Raw genomic sequence first — 18,895 nt, 5'->3', positions numbered from 1 at the left:
TACTCTGTCAGTTCTGAAGGCTCGAAGTCTGGAATCAAGGTGTTGGCAGGGTTGTTTCCTTCTGGAAGCTTTGAGGGAGCATCTGTTCCATCCCTTTCTCCCAGTTTCTGGCAGTTGCTGGCAATCTTTGGCATCCTTGGCTTGTAGATGGAACACTCCAAGCTCTGCCTCCATCCTCACGTGGTCCCCTGCTCTTCTTCTAAGAACACCAGTCATTGGATTTAGGGCTCACCCTAAATTCAGGATGATTTCATCTCAGGACCTTTAACTAGTGACACTGACAAAGACCCGTATTTCAAGTAAGGTCATATTCTGAGGTTCCACATGGACATGAATTTGGCAGCCACAGTTCCACCCACTATACTGCCCTAGAAGACAGATCTCCAGTCCCTGGCTGTGTGGCTTTTTCTCAGCCGTGTGTTCTAAAACATGGGCTCCAAGTCACAGCAGCCCAGGAACAGAGCCTGGCTCTGCCATTTTTTAAATGTGTGACTTGGTTCAAGCCAGCTGCCTTACTAAGACCTGAAATGATGGCCTCAACCTCAGGGAGTTGTTAGGAATAAAATTACATAATGCATTTAAGGAACTTTAGTGGTATATTAATATAAGAAAACAAACTAATAAACAATAATAATAGATGTCACTGCTATTGTGTCTTACTGGAGTTTTAGGGCAGGAGATGTTGAATAATAAGCAAATCAGGCCCCCAGAACTAGGCTGTGGGAGGGAGCAGAGAAATGGGTACTTAAGGGACATCAGGGGTCTGCCAAATTTCTTTAAAAATACCTTCTTCTGTGATTGTTGGATGACCACAAAATAGGGACTTTTTCCCTCCTACAGATGGCAGCTTCTGACCAAACCTGTAAAAGCAGACGTTCACAAGAATTTTTTTTCTCTATCTCTCCTAGGTCTGTTTTTCTCATTTCCCCCCTCTCCCCAGGTAGTAATCTTTCTGGTGTGGTACGTGTGGTGTATAAAAGAAAAGCAGGCGATACATTTACCTTTGAGTGGTAGCTCTTGTGGTTTGATATTAATTCATTTATTAGACAGTTACTGAACGCCTCCTCCCTGTGACTGAGGAAGGAAGAGTCCCTGCCCGCCCAGAGGTCGCAGACCAGGGCAGGAGACAAATAGTACAGAGATGCCACAGCACTCGTAAGTAAGTGGCAAGACCGGGAAATAGAGGAAGGACACTTACCCCGCAGCTGGTGGCTAAGGAAGGCCTCCCCAGGGAAGTAAAAGCTAGATGTCTGTAAGACCTGAAAGAGCAATAGCGTGCAAAAGGCAAAAGATCTACCAGCCAGTGGGCACAGGTGTGCAGAGTCCGAGAGCAAGAAGGAGTGAGGCTTATTTTAGAACATGAGGCATTGGGTGTGGCTGGGGTGTGGCAGGCAAGGGGCCTAGGGAGGAGACCAGGGCCTGGGGGGACCCTGAGAGCTTTGCCTTTGTCCTGAAGGCAGTGGTTAGGGGGGATGGGGGGATGGGAGAGAGACTAAAGGTCGTGGTGGGAGGGGGCAGAGGCAGGTGAGAGCAGGGACACTGCAGAAAAGGCTTCCTGGCCACTACCATGTGAAGAAAAGACAAGGAAGGAGGCCAGTACAGGCATCCAGGCAAGAGGTGATGGCAGTAGGAGCGGGTAAGAGGGAGAAGAGAAGGGGGAGCATGAGCAGCCATGTTTAAGAGGTTAGATTGACAAGCCTTGAGGGAGAGAGAGTAGCCCAAGATGGCCTTTGGCTCTTGGCTTGAGCAACAGGGTGGACATGATGCTGTGCCCTAGGGAAACACAGAAGGAAGAGTGGACATGGGGGGAAGATAAGAGATGGATTCAGTTTGGGTCATAGCAAACTAATGACCTGGCAAGGTACCAGACATCATCAGTCTGGAGACTGATTTGCACATGAGACTGATTTGCACATGTTCTCAGTGTTGAGAACACAGGTGTGCTGAGACGGGCGAGAGTTGCCCTGCACAAGCACAGGGTCATAATTGGGGTCTAGGGGACTTCCAGTGGCATGGGGCAAGGACATGGGGGCCAAGGAGGGTGGCTGGAGATGGGAGAGAAATCCAGAGGTGGGATTGTCAAGCAGAACCAAGTCACCAGTGAGAGGAAGCAATACTGTCAGGGTGGGAGCCCCTTTGTGGGCTTTGATACAGAAAGGTGATCCTGGAGAGAGTGGTGTTGGGATGTAATGGGATGGCAAAGGTTGATGCAGGGGAGATGGAGATGAGGGGTGTCTGGTGCCAGGGGCTCTACTGGTCTCAGTTGTTGGGGTTCCAAGTGACAGACACAACTCAATCTAGCTTAAGCTGCAAAGGGGATCTATCAGTTCATGTGACTAAAATGTCTGGGGCTCGCAGAGCCAGGCAGCGGGCTGGTGGGCAGAGAAGTACAATATCCATGGACAATGATGAAGTCAGGGGAGTTTAAGTGAGAGTTTGTGTTGCCAAAGAGGAATGGCCAGCACTTCTGGAGGGGCAGCTCCAGACTGGGCACCGAGGTCGAGGTCAGTGCTCACTGAGTCAGCCTTCCATCCTCCCGGGCAGAGTGGGAGGAACCCCAGAGCCCACGGTGGGTGGAGTTGCCGAGGCCCACGTTTTCCTGATCAGCTATCTTTTTGACCTTTTCTGAAACTTCTCTGCTTTGGGTATACCATATTTTTTACTTAAAACCAGAGTTGTTTTCTGCTCTGCTGAGTGCCGTCAATATTTTCATTTTCATCCCAAATTACTGAAAGTTGCTTTTTACTGGTCACACAGTTTCAGAAAGAAAAATTTCCTCTCCAGTAAAATATGTGGTTTTTGCAAAGCACTCCCATGGCTCCCACCACACTGAGAACTAGCACAGAAAGTTTCCATCTGCCAGGTAAAGTGTTTTGGGGGCAGGGGAATTATGGTCAGTAGCTGCCCAGAGGACCTCAGGATAGCTGTGGACCTGGCCCGTGGCCAACCCTAGGAGCCTAACAATGGAGAGTCCAGCCTGAGATAAGCTGCAGCCCAGCATGGGAGACTGGGTATCAGTGCCCTCAGCCAATAGATGCTTGATGGGCTTCTGCTCTAGGTCAGGTGTCACATGAGACTCTGGGGACACAGGCCTTGCTTTCCTGGAGCCTAACTGCTAGTATGGAAAGAGAAGTAATAAATGGTCACACACAAAAAATCCTGATTAGAAACTGTAAAAAACAGAGGTTATAAAATTAAGAAGGGGTCTGATTTAGATTTTAGGGGTCAAGGAAGAGGGCCTCTCTGAGAAAGGGACATTTCAGCTGAGGCTCAAGCAGGCATAGAAGTGAGCCAAGCTCAGAGTTGGGAGAAGAGTAGTGCAGGTTGAGGGAAGAGCCTATGTATTTGAATACTGAGCCTGGGGACAGTGCAGAGCATTGGAGGAAGAGAAGGGCAATCAGCATGGCTGGAGTGTGGTGAGCAGGTCATGGGGAAGGAGATTAGATCAACTCCCACAGGGCTGTGTATGTCATAGGAAGGATCTTGGATTTTTATCCAAAAAGCAGGGGGCTGTGATATGATCAGGTGCTGGGATCAGAGTTAAGGGTTTCTTAGGTCTGCTCAGGCTACTGGTTGGAGAATGCACTGGAAGAACTGGGTCCAGGGAGAGCAATCTATGAGGAGACTGTTGTAGTCTTCTGGGTGACAGGATGAAGGCTTGGACTGGGGTGGTAGAAGAGGAAGAAATGAATAGCATATGTGGGGAGAGGAGAGCCAGACGGGCTCCAGGATCATGGATGGGGAAAGAATCAGAAGGTTCACTCTTAGGAGGTTATACAGTGGTCATGAGCTCTCCTTGGACCTCTCAGTATCTGAGGAAGTCTCCAGTAGGGAGCTCCTAAGGCACCTGAAGCATACAGAAGACTGAGCAGAGTAGGCAGTCTGGAATCCAAACCGTGGGATTCCTGGATATAGCATTTGAAGCACCACCCCCTCCACACACATCCCATACATCACCCTGCAGCCTTTGGGGTGCAGACTTCCCCGGGGCACTTAACCAGAAAATGTTAGAATTTAGGGAGGCTTCTGAAGTCCAAGAGGCGGTGTCCTTTGTCCAGATTTGGAGTTGGGAAGTGTACAAGGCTTCATAGAACAGATGAAAAGACAGTGGACTGAGGGCAGAAGAGTTTGAGTTCTCTACTCCCAAGTGCACTGAAACCTTGAACAAACCCATCTCAGAAACGCTCCCATCTCTGAAAGAGTGGGGAGATCAGACCAGGTAACCCCTTTGGACTCTAACCTTTCCTGAGCTCCTGAAACCCATTATGAAAAAATCTGAGTATTTATCCAAGGTGTATTATTGGAGAGAGATCATTTTATTTAACTTTGAAAAGTGTAAAAATAGAAAAGAATACAAATATTATCAAGTACTTAGATAATCATCTTGAATAAACTATTCTATTAACTATTAACTTGGATAAACTATTCTATTAACTATTAATTAAGCTATTAACATTTTGTCATGTTTTCCTCAAATCTGTTTTTTTTTATTTTTTAAGATTTTATTTATTTATTCATGAGAGATACAGAGAGCGAGAGGCAGAGACATAAGCAGAGGGAGAAGCAGGCTCCCCCGGAGGCAAGGAGCCGATGCGGGACTCGATCCTGGACTCCAGGATCACGCCCTGAGCCAAAGGCAGACACTCAACTGCTGAGCCACCCAGGCGTCCCTTCCTCAAATCTTTATGTAATTTAAAAAGATGTTTCTCAGGGGCACTGGGTGCCTCAGTCGGTTAGGCATCTGCCTTTGGCTCAGGTCATGATCCCAGGGTCCTGGGATGGAGCCCTGCATTGGGCTACCTGCTCAGCGGGGAGTCTGCTTCTCCCTTTCCCTGCTTGTACTCTCCCTCTCTGTCAAATTAATAAAATCTTAAAGAAAGGCTGTTTTTCAGATAGCACTCAGGTGTTTTTTGACTCCTTCCATTGTTGGCTCTTACCCACCCACAGGGCAACCACCATCATGAATTTGGTGTCTTCTTCCAGTCCATTTGTTTTTATGTTTGTCCTCCCTGGTATTCATTGAGCTTCCTAGATCTACATGTTTATATTTTTCCATCAGATTGTGAAGTTTTGGGACTCCTGGGCAGTGGTTGAGTGTCTGCCTTCGCCTTAGGGCATGATCCCAGAGTCCCGGGATTGAGTCCCACATTGGGCTCCCTGCATGGAACCTGCTTTTTCCTCTGCCTGTGTCTCTGCCTCTCTCTGTGTGTGTCTCTCATGAATAAATAAAATCTTTTAAAAAAAATTGCAAAGTTTTTTTCAGCCCATTATTTGTCCAAATTCTTTCTGCCCAGTTGCTCATCTTTTGGTACATGACGTACATGTGTATTAGACCACTTGATATTGTCCCTAAGGCTCTGTTTTTTCCCCTTACCTTTTTTTCTCACCATGTTTCCACTTGATATTTTCTGTTGCTGTGTCTTTAAGGTCACTGATATTTTGTCCTATGGTATCTAATCAGCTTTGAGCCCATTTTGATTTATATATATATATATATATAGTTTCCATTTCTCTATTAAGAGTCTCTGTTTGAAAAAAAAAAAAAAAAAAAAAAAGGGATCCCTGGGTGGCGCAGCGGTTTAGCGCCTGCCTTTGGCTCAGGGTGCGATCCTGGAAACCTGGGATCGAATCCCACGTCGGGCTCCTGGTGCATGGAGCCTGCTTCTCCCTCTGCCTGTGTCTCTGCCTCTCTCTCTCTCTCTCTCTGTGATTATCATAAATAAATAAAAGTTAAAAAAAAAAAAAGAAAGAGTCTCTGTTTGGGGCATCTGGGTGGTTCAGTGGTTGAGCATCTGCCTTTGGCTTACGTCGTGATCCTGGGGTCCTGAAATCAAGTTCTGCACTGGGCTCCCTGCAGGGAGCCTGCTTCTTCCTCTGCCTATGTCTCTGTCTCTCTGTGGGTCTCTCGAATAAATAAATAAAATCTGAAAAAAAAGAGTCTCTATTTGTTCCCTCATTAAGCTCATATTTTCTTTGAAATCCTTGAACATATTTATAATAGCTATTCACAGGTCTTTGTTGGCCAATTCTATTATCTCTGTCCATTTTAAGCTGGTAAGCTAATGCTTCCACTGGTTATAGGTCATGTTTTTCTGCTTTATCTGTCTAGTAACTTTTTACTGCATGCTGTGTATTTATAAATGCTACATTATTGAGTGTTTTTTGTTGTTCTTCCTAATATAGTTTGAGTTTTGTTCCAATAGGCAGTCAATTTACATGGGCATCTGCTTGATCTTTTCAAGGCTTCTTTTAAAGTGTATTTGGGACAGATCTAAGGTAGTTCTTACTATACAGCTGGATTATACCTACTAATATGGCATGACCTTTCTGGAATTTCTACTGAATGCTCAGGGTATTCAACAAGATATCTCTACTCTGGATGTTTGGAACTCACATATCTCCCAGCCTTGCCTTGTGTCATCTCTGGTAGTTTTTCAGCTGTTTAGAATTCACCTAAGTTGGATTTTTTGGAGCTCCTTCTCTGTAGACCTTCCATTTCTTTCTCAGGTACTTTGCCATGCAAATTCCTGAGGGAGGGAGGCTCAATAGCCTTGAGCTATGGTCTTTGCTGCTACAGTCCAGAAAGTACTCTAGGCAGAAAGCCAGGGTGAGTGTGGGGCTCACCTTATCTGTTTCTCTTCTCTCAGGGACCGCAGTAAATTTCATATGTTTTATCCAGTTTTGTAGTTTTTTTTATGGCAAGAGGCCTAATCTTTTTTTTTTTTTTAATTTTTATTTATTTATGATAGAGAGAGAGAGAGAGAGAGGTAGAGACATAGGCAGAGGGAGAAGCAGGCTCCATGCACCGGGAGCCCAATGTGGGATTCGATCCCAGGTCTCCAGGATCGCGCCCTGAGCCAAAGGCAGGCGCCAAACTGCTGCGCCACCCAGGGATCCCAAGAGGCCTAATCTTCTACCAGTTATTCTATCATGACCAGAAAGAGAAATCCTATTCTTTAGTATGTTTACACTTCCACTTTATACTTTTCTAAAACAGCATATAGTAATATTTTGCATGTATTTTAAAAATTTTACTTAAGTGATATTATATTCATATTCTAATATATCTTCTTTTTAAACTTAACGTACATATTTTTTTTTGAGCGGGAGAGAGGGTGGGGGAGAGGTAAGGGGAGGGGGAGAGAATCTTAAGCAGACTCCATGCCCAGTAGAGACCCCAAAGTTGGGGCTCAATCTTACAACACCTAAGATCACAACCTGAGCCAAAATCAAGAGTCAGACACTTAACCAATTGAGCCACCCAGGTACCCCCAAACTTAGCATATTTTTAATTTTTTAAAACATATATTTACTTATTTGAGAAAGAGAATGCATGAGCACATGCACAGGGCAGGGCAGAGGGATAAAATCTTTAAGTAGACTCCCCACTGAACACAAAGCCCAGTGTAGGGCTTGATCTCACAACACATGAGATCATGACCTGAGCCAAAAACAAGAGTTGGACACTCAGCCAACTGAGCCACCAAGGCACCCCTCAACATATTTGTAAAGACCTATCCACATTTATGTATTTATTCAGTCACTTAAATATTTGTTTTTGAGTGTGTATTAAGTGCAAGATACTGGGCGTGCCATTTGCCTGAGATGGAAAAAGTTCTCTCATGGAGCTTAGAGTCTGGGGGTGGAGGGGTAGGCAGATAATAAACAGATAAACAAGTTCATATATAATGTCACCAATAAGTGCAATAAAGAAACATGAGGGGCATCTGGCTGGATTAGTCAGTAGAGCATGCGACTCTTGATCTCAGGGCTGTGAGTTTGAGCCCCATGTTGGGTGTAGAGATTACTTTAAAAATCTTAAACAAAAAGAAAGAAAAAAATGAAGCAGGATGTAAGTGGATGCAGTGTGACTGAGGAAGGGCGACCAGACAAGGTCTCAATGGAGGTGATATTTGAGCAGAAGCCTGACCTAAGTGAAGGTGTGAACCATACAGATGTCTGCGGGAAGACATTTCCAGGAAGAAAGCCTAAATAGGCTGGAAAAAAAAAAAAAAAACATGTGAAGGTTTTGTTTGGTTTTGTTTTGTTTTTTTTTGTTTTTACGTGTGGTTTTAAGGAAGAGCATGACATGATCTCATTTATATTTGAGAAAGTTCTTTCAAGTTGCTGGATGGAGAATGGATATTGGGAGGAGGTTAGAGGCTGCTGTAGTAATCCAGGCAACAGATAGCAAGAAATGATGGGGAGAAGTGATCTTTATTGGAAAGTAGTTTACAGGTAGGGCCAACGAAATTTACTGTTAGATTAGTATTGAATGAGGAGAGAGACATTTAAAGAACGATGCCAAAGTTATTGGCCTAAGGAACTAGACAAATGAAATGTCCTAAACTGAGATGGGGACTTTTTGGGTTGCAAATGAGTAATTCTGCTTTGAACATGCCAGGAATAGAAGATGCCTTTTAGATAACTAAGGGTGGATGTCCTTAGTTGAGGTTGGGATCAGAGATAGTGTTTCTGTATAATTCATGTATAGATGGCTTTTAAAGCTATTTCTCTGAGGGACACCTGGGTGGCTCAGTGGTTAAGCATCTGACTTCGGCTCAGGTATTTATCCTGGAGTACTGTGATTGAGTCCCACATCAGGGTCCCTTCATGGAGCCTGCTTCTTCCTCTGCCTAGGTCTCTGCCTCTGTCTCTCTCCCTCTGTGTCTCTCATGAATAAATAAAAAATAAAATCTTTAAAAAATAAATAAATAAATAAAGCTATTCCTCTGAATGAGAAGCCCTAGGAACTGAGTGTGAAGAAGAGACACCTGAGCCTTAGGAATGTCAATACTTAAATATAAGGTCTTTCTCTTAATGGAATCCAGCAAAATAGACTAATAAGAAGTAACCATTGGGGTGGGAGGAAAACTGGGAGAGTATGGAATCCCAGAAGCCAGTGAAGGAAGGATTGATCTACTGTGTTCGGTACTGCCAGGTGGATACCTGTGGATGTCATCAGTGATACACAGTAATGAAGCTCATTCATTTTAACTGCTGTATAGTATTCATTCCATGACTAGAGAAGGCTCATTCTTCTATCTCCCACCATTTAGGTGGACATTTGCAGTGATCATTCTTAAACATATCACTGATTTGAGCACATGGAGAGGGGTTCTCTTTGGAGACTTTTTCGGGATGGAATCACTAGATTATTAAGGAAAGATATGTACAGCTTTAACTTGACAAAACAGTGTCAGATTAGTTCCCAAAATGGTGGTGCCAGTGTCAATTACTGCGTTTAGTGTTCAAGACCCCATTGCTTCACATCTTTACCAACATTTGCTATTGCAGACTTTAGAATTCTTGCCATTCACATTTTCCTGAGTCCTAGTGAGGTTGTGTGTCTCTGCCATTTGGGTGACCTGCCTGTTAATATTCATTGACCAATTTTCAATGGAGTCATCTTTTTTTTTCCTAATTTGTATGATTTCTTTATATATTCTGGATGCTAAACCTCTGTTAAGTACATTATATGACTGTGGTGTGTGTGTGTGTATGAGAGAGAGAGAGAGAGAAACATAAAAGCTTTTAGTTTTGATGAATCAAATCTATCCATTTGTTTTGTTTTGTGTCTTATTTAAGCAACCTTTCCCTATTTGAAGATCATGAAGACACTTGCCTATATTTTGTTGTAAGACTTTTAAAGTTTTTTTTTAATGTATATATGTTACAGTTAATGCATCTGAAATTTATTCTGTGTAGGGTGTGAGGTAGGGATCTTTTATGTTTGTTGGTTGGTTTCCTATTGTGAAGGCCAGATGTCCTGACCTCTCTAGCCCTTTCCTATTGATCTGTACTGCCACCACCATCACATTCAGTTTCCTACAGGGGTATGGGTCTGGTCGGGCTCTCTTTTCCTGTTCCGCTGATCATATTGCCCATTCTTGGACTCATACCCCAAAGTCTTCATTATTGAACTTTATAGAAGTTTGATATCTGGTAGGGTAAGTTGGGCAAAGGGAGGATTATTTGCTTTTTTGCTTTGAAGTCATTTGTCTTTAAACAACTGTCCATAGTAGACTTAAAATAGCACTGGCTGAACTTAGGAAAATCTATTTGCTACTCACATTTCAAGAACTGATCTGTGGCATGAAGTGGGGGCGGGGGGGGTGGCTCACTTTTCTGTGAAACTCTGGGTACTTTTACTTTTGGCTTTCCACACCCCTGCCCTGCCAACTCTCACCTCCGGTTTTTCAGGTTGTGATGTCTCTGAACCATGGGGCCGCTCTTCCGGTATTTACACGTGGTGGGTATTTTGTGACTGGGCTGCGGTACCAAGTTCATTGGTTATTGCCATCCAGACCATAGTGACAGGCCTGATGGCTTCTGGGGTTTCCTGTTGCCTCACCAGCACTGAGACCCTGCATTCCAAAAATAAAAGCACAAGAAACCACCGTGACCTCACGGTCTCTGCTTGCATGGTCCTCTGAATGCCAGGACACTGCACCCCTGTGGCCAGGCCCAGGCCCACTCCCCGCCAGAGCAACGTGAGGTCCGCATGGTCTGGACGCGCTCGGAGGTTGGCCTGGCCTGAGCGCTCGCTCTCTCCCCACTTCCTCTAGGCCAGCTCCCGCAGGGCCAGAGTGGCTCCAGCCGAAAGGATGAGCAAGTTCCTGAAGCACTTCACTGTCGTTGGGGACGATTACCATGCCTGGAATGTCAACTATAAGAAATGGGAGAATGAGGAGGACGATGAAGAGGAGGAGCAGCCGCCACCAACAGCTGCCTCGGGCGAGGAGGGCAGAGCCGACCCCACTGCGGCCCCCACGCCCAGGCCCCCCCTCGACTTCAGGGCCACATTAAGGAAGCTCTTCAGCTCCCACAGGTTTCAGGTAGGTGGGCAGAGGCCCAAGAGGCTGGGGTGGGGCAGAGCCATCAGCCAGGAGTCACGAGGCGAGTGTGGGGGCCTGTCACTGCCCTGTTCCTTCCACGTGTGTCTCCCGGGTACGAACCATGGCTCAGGTGCCCACATAGCACCAGGCGGATACCGTGTCGTCAGGGAGAAAACCAGTCATGGACCAAAGTAGGTGAGAGGTCTCCCACCTGACAAATGAGTAAACAAAATGTGGTCTGTCCGTACCTGGCCGTGAAGAGGAATGAAGCACTGACTCCTACCATGAGTGGATGAACCTGGAGAACATGACACTCAGTGGAAGAGGCCAGGCACAAAAGACCACATACTGTAGGATTCCATTTATGTGAAATGTCCACAAGAGACAAATCCACAGAGATAGCACAGGTGGTTACAGGTCGAAGGGAAGGCAGGATGGCAAGGGACCACCTCACGCCCATAGGTTGCCATGTGAGATCATGAAGATATTACAGAGCTACATGGTGGTGGCGATTGCACCACCTGGGGAATGTGCCCCTGCCCCTGAGCTATGTGCCAACTTGAAAATGGTTCAGATTTTGTTATGGTAAATTTTATGTTATGCAGATTTTAGTGTACCTGCTCATAAAAATAAACGAAAGCGAAGATATTGGAGGCAGAAAAAACGTTCCTGCACTCACTCAGCCAACACAGAGGGCCTGCCCTGAGTGGAACAAGACCAAGAGGGTCCTGTGCCTTACAGACTTATCACCACAGGGGCTTCAGTCTCTTATCTCGTGGAGCCCGGTGTCGCCCACCACCGACCTACTGGTGCACGTACAGGAGAACCTGAGAAGGACACGCAGACTTTAGAGAACAGTGAGGGGTTTGGTGTCTATTGGCATCTGACTTTGAAGCACAAGTGCGGGTCAAGTCTGATGGGCACTGTCTTAGCCCCCAGCCCTCAACTGGGCAGGCGGGTGTCTGGAAACCTGTTCTGAGAGGCCCAGGTGAATGCAGGAGACCCAGGGACACTAGGGAATCACGCAGCCCCTTGTCAGCCCAGGTCCCAAAGTGGAGTCATTCTGGGGACCCTGTTGCAGGTGTCCTCCTGAACTGAAATAAACCAGCGCCCCCCTAGAGCTGACTTCCCCTCTGGAAGCAGAAACAGCCTTTGCCCCTCCCATCACTGTCTTTGTTCCAGGGTAAAATAGAAAAAAAAATTTATTTTGGTCTTTTCCTTGCTTTCACGTAGCTTAGAGAAATGAAACAGGCCAAACAGCCCAGCAGGCTCAGTGCATTCCTATGTGTCTATGACAGGAAAGGAAATGTGGTATTAAGTTGTTGGGGTTGAAATCCCAAACCCTCAATTTCAGAAGCAGAAAGACAGAGCCAGTTTCCTTCCAGCTGCAAGGGGAACCCTGGACCTCCCTGCTCGGGGAGGGCCTTCATCTCCTGATTGGGTCACGGGGCTGCCCCCTGAGCCAGGACCTCTAAGGACACTCCTACTGGAGAAGACGACTGACCATTGAAACATAAGTAGGGCTGCTTAGTCATTCACTTGACAGTTGCTTCTCGAGCACCCACTGTTGCAGGGGGATAGAGTGGCAAGCATGGCAGATATACCCCGTCACTCTCAGAGGGCCCATGGCCTGTGGAGAGGCGGGCGCTCCAGGTGCTGTCGCCCAGATGATGCTGGTTACAAGTGAAGAGAAACCCTCTGTAGGGAAACAGAAGGGGGGTCTAAGAGATCCTAGGGGTAGGGAGACACCTGACCTAGGATTGGGTGTCAGAGGATGTGTCATGGAGGAGGTGACATTTCCTCTAACGCCTGAAGGTTGGGCCAGGCTCTGAATGGGAAGGGGAGGAGCTTGCCAGGCAGAGGGGCTGCCTTTGCAGAGGATCTGCCACATTCCTGGAATTGAGAAGGGTCTACATGGCTGATGTGTATAGCAATTAGAGGGATAACTTGGCAAGAGGGGAGGTGCTAGGAGGTCATCTGTGGGCAGTGGGTGGCCATGGAAAATCTAAATGTATGGTGGGAGGGAGTCACACAACTAGATTTGTAGAGGGGCTTAGGGAGACCACTATGGAGCTGGGGATTTCAGTTCAGGGGTTTGATCTCAGCCAGTAGAATCAACATGCAAGAAGATTCTGGTATCCCTTTCTTGGATGCATTCTCTACCTGTTTCCATGGTTTGAAGCAGCCTAGGAGACCTGATATATAATTAATTGCCATCACTTCTCACACAGAATGGTACAAGCAAGGGAGAGAATGTGGGGTATGTTGGGCTGCTGTGGAATCCATGGGTGGACAGCGTAGCTGAGCCAGTGGAGGACACTCAGAAAGGTCAAGGATCTTCACTTCATTGCCTGCTCACTATGGCTGGGCCCTGTACTAAGCACCCCTCGCACATTACCTCATATCATGCTACCACTGTCATTCTACGGTGGAAAATTTGGTCGACCCCATTTTCTCCAAGAGGATGTTAAAGCCTAGAGTTAACACCGGAGGCTGATCAGTCTTGAGAGATGCCCAAGGTCTAGGCTAGTGCAGGAGGCGGCCCAGGGCTGCAGCCCCAGAGCCTGTACTCCGTAGAGCTGCAGAGGCCTGGCCCTCTTTGCCTCGTCTGGATTTGGAACTAACCAGCTCACCTGAATTCTCAGCATTTCTCTTTGTGATGTGACTCCCCTCAGAAATAGTGCTGCTTTCGGAAGTGGCAAATTCAGGTTCTGGGGATTAGTTGACAGAGGCCAGGACTGGGACCCACACATTGTGACCTTAGGTCTGTTTTAAGGCTTTTCTTAATTGAGAAAATGACATAAAGTCGATCATTTTAAAGTGCATAATTCAGTGGCATTTATTTAGCACATTCACAATGCTGTGCAACCACCACCACCATCTCGTTCCAGAATGCTTCCATCACCCCAAAAGGAGAGCCAGTACCCATTAAACAATAAGCCCCTGGCCCCTGATAACCGCTTATCCGCTTTCTAGGTGTACAGATTCACCTGTCCTGGACTCTTCATATAAATGGAATCAGACAATGTGTGGTCTCTGTGTCCGGCTTCTTTCCTCAGCATCGTGTCTTCTCCAGTCGTTCAGGTTGTAGCTCGTATCAGGGTGTTTTCCTTTTTATGGCTGAAAAGGAAGAAGCCATAATATGTTTTTAATATCTGTGTGCCTTGTTCTTAGACCAGATGAGCTCTCACATCCCTTTAGCTCTAAAATAAAACCAAGGATGAAGGAAGGGAGGAAGGGAGAGAAGAAGAGAGAAGAGAAGAAAAGCTGCCAGAGGCTTGAATCTTTACTGAGCTACTGAATTTGGATACGTATGAAAAACTTCATTACAAAGCAATTTGCCATGTAATTTTCACAGTAAACCATGTCCTCAAACACTTTAATTACTGAAATGATTAGCTATGGGCTGAAATGGTCAAAAAGGTTTACAAGTTTGTCTTTACTGAGGCCTGTTCCCTTTCAACCTGAGAGCACCGGTACTGCCAAGGAAATGGCAGACGGATGCGCGGCATCTACCTAAGAGCATCAGGTGTAGGACGTGGGGCCCTGAGGGACACAGTGAAGGCCCAGAATTCCCAAGGGAAGAGAAGGATGACACGGTGGCCTTTGGGGTTCTTCCCATTGCTGCCATTTCTGCCATCAAACCCCGTAGCCCCTTGCCCTGCCATTAGAGCCCCTGCCAGCGTGTCCACCGCCTCTGTCACTGTCAATGAGAGCACACAGGCGATGTACCCTGGTCCCCACCGTCCTCCTCCACCAGCAGGTCACAGAGCTGCTGAGACTGTCTTTCCCACACCTCTCCTCGGTCCCCAGGAACTAGGACTCCATCGGCCTGTTACCCCTAATGAGCACAGTGAGCAGGGGCAGGTATTGCCGGCTCCAGGCAGAAGCTATTTTATGCATACAGTGGACATCATCCTAATCTCACTACCCAAAGGAAAGCAGTCCCCAGCAGGCCTTCTGTGACTCAGATCTCTGAGGCAGATCTTTTTAATTATCTATTGAGCATCTATTCTGGGTATACCCTGGCAAGAAAATCTCCAGAAATAGGAAAATTAAAACTTAAAAAAAAAAAATTTTTTTTTTTTTTTGCCATCTAGGAATTGCTTGGGAGATGCTGAGAAACAGTCAATGAATACAAAAGACCAGTGGTGACTGTCACCCATGCAGAGAAGCTCTAGGAGGACAGGAACTGGCTGGGGGGCGAGTGGTGGCCGACAGGCCTAGAAGGCACTCGCTAGTGGGCAGCAGGCTCTCATCCTTGGCATCTTCACCTAATGGTTTCCCTTAAATGTTTCTGGCCCTTCAAGATGAAAGGTCTCACAGTTTCTCGCTCCTTGCCTTGGTCTGCAGGTTATCATCATCTGCCTGGTCATTCTGGATGCCCTCCTGGTGCTGGCCGAGCTCATTCTGGACCTGAAGATCATCCAGGGTGACAAGAATAACTATGCCACCAAGGTAGAGTGCCAGCGGCCCCTTACTACAGTTCACGTCTATGTTTCCTGAGGTGGGCAGAGGGGGGCAAATTGCACCCACCTGGGAGTAGCAAGTCCTTAATGGACTAAGTCAATTGGGTGCTTTTAACGAAAGAGCAGAGAAAATGTCTTTCTTTCCAAAATTGTAGACAAGCATCTACTATAGAAGGAAACCTTCTCATTTTACTTGATGGCTTGAATCTTGAGTGGTGCTAGACCGCTAAGCTGGGGTGTGTCACTGCTTCTAGAGGGAGGATCTAACCAAGGGCTTGATACGATCCCATGTTTAGCAGCAGATGAGCTATTTCTCAGCCTGTCAACATTCTGACTTGGTCCCTCTGCTGGAGATCTGCCCACTGGTTTTTCCCCAATTCACAGCTGCTGCCTGAGCCCATCCCAGACATTTGTCCAGCTTTCCCAAGGCAGCTGCTAGCTTTTCTTCTCTGGCCAGCCCAAGTCCTTCCGCAGATGGATGAATATTTTTCCTCTCTCTCCTTTTAACACAATCAGTGACATGCTTGCTGTACCTTTTTTTTTCTTTTTTTTTTTTTTAATTCATTTTCGAGGGAGAGAGTGTGTGTACAAGCAGGGGGAGCAGGAGGGGCAGAGGGAGAAGCAGACTCCCTGCTGAGTAGGGAGCCCAACGTGGGGCTCAATCCCAGGACCCTGAGACCATGACCTGAGCCGAAGGCAGACACTTAACTGACGGAGCCACCCAGGTGCCCCTCACTGTCTTGTGCCTTTTCCCACAACTTTTTAAAAAAATATTATTTATTTATTCATGAGAGACACAGAGCATGAGAGAGGCAGAGACACAGGCAGAGGGAGAAGCAGGCTCCCCATAGGGAGCCCGATGTGGGACTCGATCCCGGGTCTCCAGGATCACAACCCAGGCTGAAGGCAGCACTAAACCGCTGAGCCACCCAGGCTGCCCTCCCACAACTTTTTGAAATGAAAAATGGCAAATACACTTTTTGCTACATTTGCTTTATTTCTCTATATATCCACAAACACACTCATGTATTCTTGACTATTTGAAAGTAAGTTAGACATCAGGACACACATATTGAAGTATTCTTCAATATGCCTCGGAATAAGATCTTTCTCTCACAGAACTGTAATCACATTACCACACTTAAAAAATTATAATTCCATAACCAGTTTATATTCAAATTTCCCTCATTTGTCCCACGAATATCTGTTATAATGCTTTTTTCTCTTCAAACCAGACTTCTGACATGATACTTGGTTGTATCTCCTCAGTCTCTTTTAATCTAGAAGAATCCTCCCACCTTGCCCCCTGCCCAGAATCTAGCCAGTCATTTTGTAGGATGTCCCACATTCTGGACTTGTCTGTTTCCCCAGAGGTCCTTCAACTTGTTCATATTCTTACATTGTCCTTGTTCTGTAACCTCTGTACACCAGAGGTTAGGTCCAGTTAGCAAGGGTCCAGTTAGCACTTTTCAGTGCTTGGCTGATGGGCTGTTTTCCTTATAGCGTGGCACGTCACTATCACTGATACTCAGTGGGATCACTTAAGGTAGTAAATGTTGAGCTGTTCCACTGTCCAGGGGCACTTTCCTGTTGCAGTTATAAATAATCTGCACAGTGACACTTGACTGCCATGTAAAGATCCTCATCCCCAATTAGCATCCACCTGATGGTCACTGCCTAAGTCAATGAATACACTGGGGGATGCAAACTGAGATTTCTAGCACTCATTTTACATCTAGTAGGTGGGGTTTTTTGGTGTTTTATTTTTTATATATATAAAGAGGAGCTTTCCTTTTTTCCCCATGTTTGTGTGTATCACTAAGGACTCATAGATTATTTTTTTTATTCAGTGTATTACAATCATAGTTATTCTGTTCAGTGTCCAAATTGCCCCACTAAATTTGGTCACTGTGAGTCTCTTTAAGCTGACTGCTATATCCTTTTAACATGACTACATGTTTGAGCATCTTTGAGCATTTCCTTGCTTTCTGGCCCAATATAATGTCCCAGGTCACTTTGTACTTTCCCTGTCCTAGAATGGAAGTGGTTACTTGAATGAAAACTAGTACTTATAAATCAAGATCTGGCAACCCTCTTTAATTACCATCTACCTTGGTGATCATTTCTAGTCAGTACTTAAGAGTCAGCCTTGGTCTTTAATAATTACATAGAGCTCCATTTGGAGGCACTGTAATGCATTTGACAAGTGCCCTCTAACAGATATTTCTATTCTACAAATGATGTAGAAAGTCTTTTGTCTGCAAATGATGCTGCAGCAAATATTGCTACAACATGCCTTTGTGCACATGTGAGAGGGCATAGCTTTAGGCTAAATTCCTAGCATTGGAATTACTGGGCCAAAGGGCATGGTGGAGGTTTTCAATCCTGCCATTGGGAGCAGAGGGCAGAGCAGAGCCCTTGTCTGCGGTGCCCCAGCTGTAGCCCCAGTTGGAGCAGAGCTCTGGTGGAGTTTGGGATGGGTCAGACGAATGCATTCACTCTCTGGTGCCCGGGCAGGTGCGCTCAAGGCCAGGTCCTCTGTGTGCCGTGCCCCAGCCTGTGGCCAGCCCTGGATCTGTTCTCACTCTGCCTCCTCTGTCATCTCCAGGTGTTCCACTACTCAAGCTTTGCCATCTTGACGCTTTTTATGATGGAGGTTTTTTTAAAATTATTTGTCTTCCGCTTGGAGTTCTTTCACCACAAATTTGAAATCCTGGACACCTTTGTGGTGGTGGTTTCCTTCATCCTCGACCTTGTCCTCCTGTTCCAGAAGCATGAGTTTGAGGCTCTTGGGCTGCTGATTCTGCTCCGGCTGTGGCGGGTGGCCCGGATCATCAACGGTATGGCCCCTGCTCGGGGTAGCCACAGAGGGAGTGCTGGGTGGGTGGAGCCTGGGAGTAGACCCCCAGGTCCTGGCTCCATCTCCTCCTGGTTAGTGTTTTCCAGAGAAAAAATAAAGTGATCTGATTTGGTGTCCCACCACTGCCCCTATGGTTACAAACTAAGACATGCTCAGAGGGACCACTTTTCTCTGTCAGGCCTTATTTTCCTGATTACTAGAAGATATTTATAGAAGAGGCCAGACTAATCTCTGGTTAAGTCCCTCCAGCTTGGTTCCCAGAGCACCTTTGTTTTTAATTTGGTGTTTCCTAAGAACATTCTCCCAAGCCTCATCCCCTGGGGGGGGGGGGCGGGGGGGCAAGGATGCTGAGAAATGCAGCACCCTGGATTCTGCCCCTTGGAGGAAGTCACAGCATTTGTTGGCATGAGGGAGTCTCTGAGAACTCTGGGTTCCCCAGATTAACCAAGTGGACACTTCAGGGGGAAATAACCCCTGTTAACATGTTGTAGACTTTGGCTCTAGAGAACACACTTGGGGAGATAATGCTCTACCAGACTTCAGGTAGAGACCCTACTCCTTACACACATCCTAGTGGTGCAGAGAGGCTTCGTTTCTGAGAAGCCATGTTTCTGCTGTTAGCTGCTCGGCTCTCAGTGAACTAGTCGGAGGTACTCAAATCCATCTGTGAACCCACCACATCAGAATCACATCCAGTGCTTCTGGAAGTCTGGGGTAGACCCTCACAG

General features: G+C 46.4%; 2 protein-coding genes across 14 annotated transcripts in view; one reads left to right on the top strand and one right to left on the bottom strand.

Moving 5' to 3' along the window:
* HVCN1 (hydrogen voltage gated channel 1) overlaps nucleotides 1-18,895 on the top strand; it is a 35,758-nt gene that overhangs the window by 13,435 nt on the left and 3,428 nt on the right. For 6 of the 7 annotated variants that reach the window (XM_077875601.1, XM_077875599.1, XM_077875600.1 and 3 more), the window contains 3 exons: nucleotides 10,569-10,838; nucleotides 15,192-15,296; nucleotides 17,916-18,147. In XM_077875601.1, the coding sequence (XP_077731727.1) occupies nucleotides 10,569-10,838; nucleotides 15,192-15,296; nucleotides 17,916-18,147 (607 nt within the window). Of the gene's footprint in view, nucleotides 1-10,203; nucleotides 10,253-10,568; nucleotides 10,839-15,191; nucleotides 15,297-17,915; nucleotides 18,148-18,895 lie in introns of all 7 variants that reach the window. The other variant, XM_077875598.1, reaches the window with a different exon arrangement.
* Nucleotides 13,652-18,895, bottom strand: part of TCTN1 (tectonic family member 1) — a 37,728-nt gene continuing 32,484 nt past the window's right edge. For 6 of the 7 annotated variants that reach the window (XM_077875592.1, XM_077875589.1, XM_077875593.1 and 3 more), the window contains one exon: nucleotides 13,652-13,958. The gene's annotated coding sequence lies outside the window, so the exon portion shown is untranslated. Of the gene's footprint in view, nucleotides 13,959-16,284; nucleotides 18,236-18,895 lie in introns of those variants that run through there. The other variant, XM_077875591.1, reaches the window with a different exon arrangement.

The sequence above is a fragment of the Canis aureus genome, chromosome 27, assembly GCF_053574225.1.
Source record: "Canis aureus isolate CA01 chromosome 27, VMU_Caureus_v.1.0, whole genome shotgun sequence".
Lineage (NCBI taxonomy): Eukaryota > Metazoa > Chordata > Mammalia > Carnivora > Canidae > Canis > Canis aureus.
This window is presented reverse-complemented; position numbering and strand designations above follow the sequence as displayed.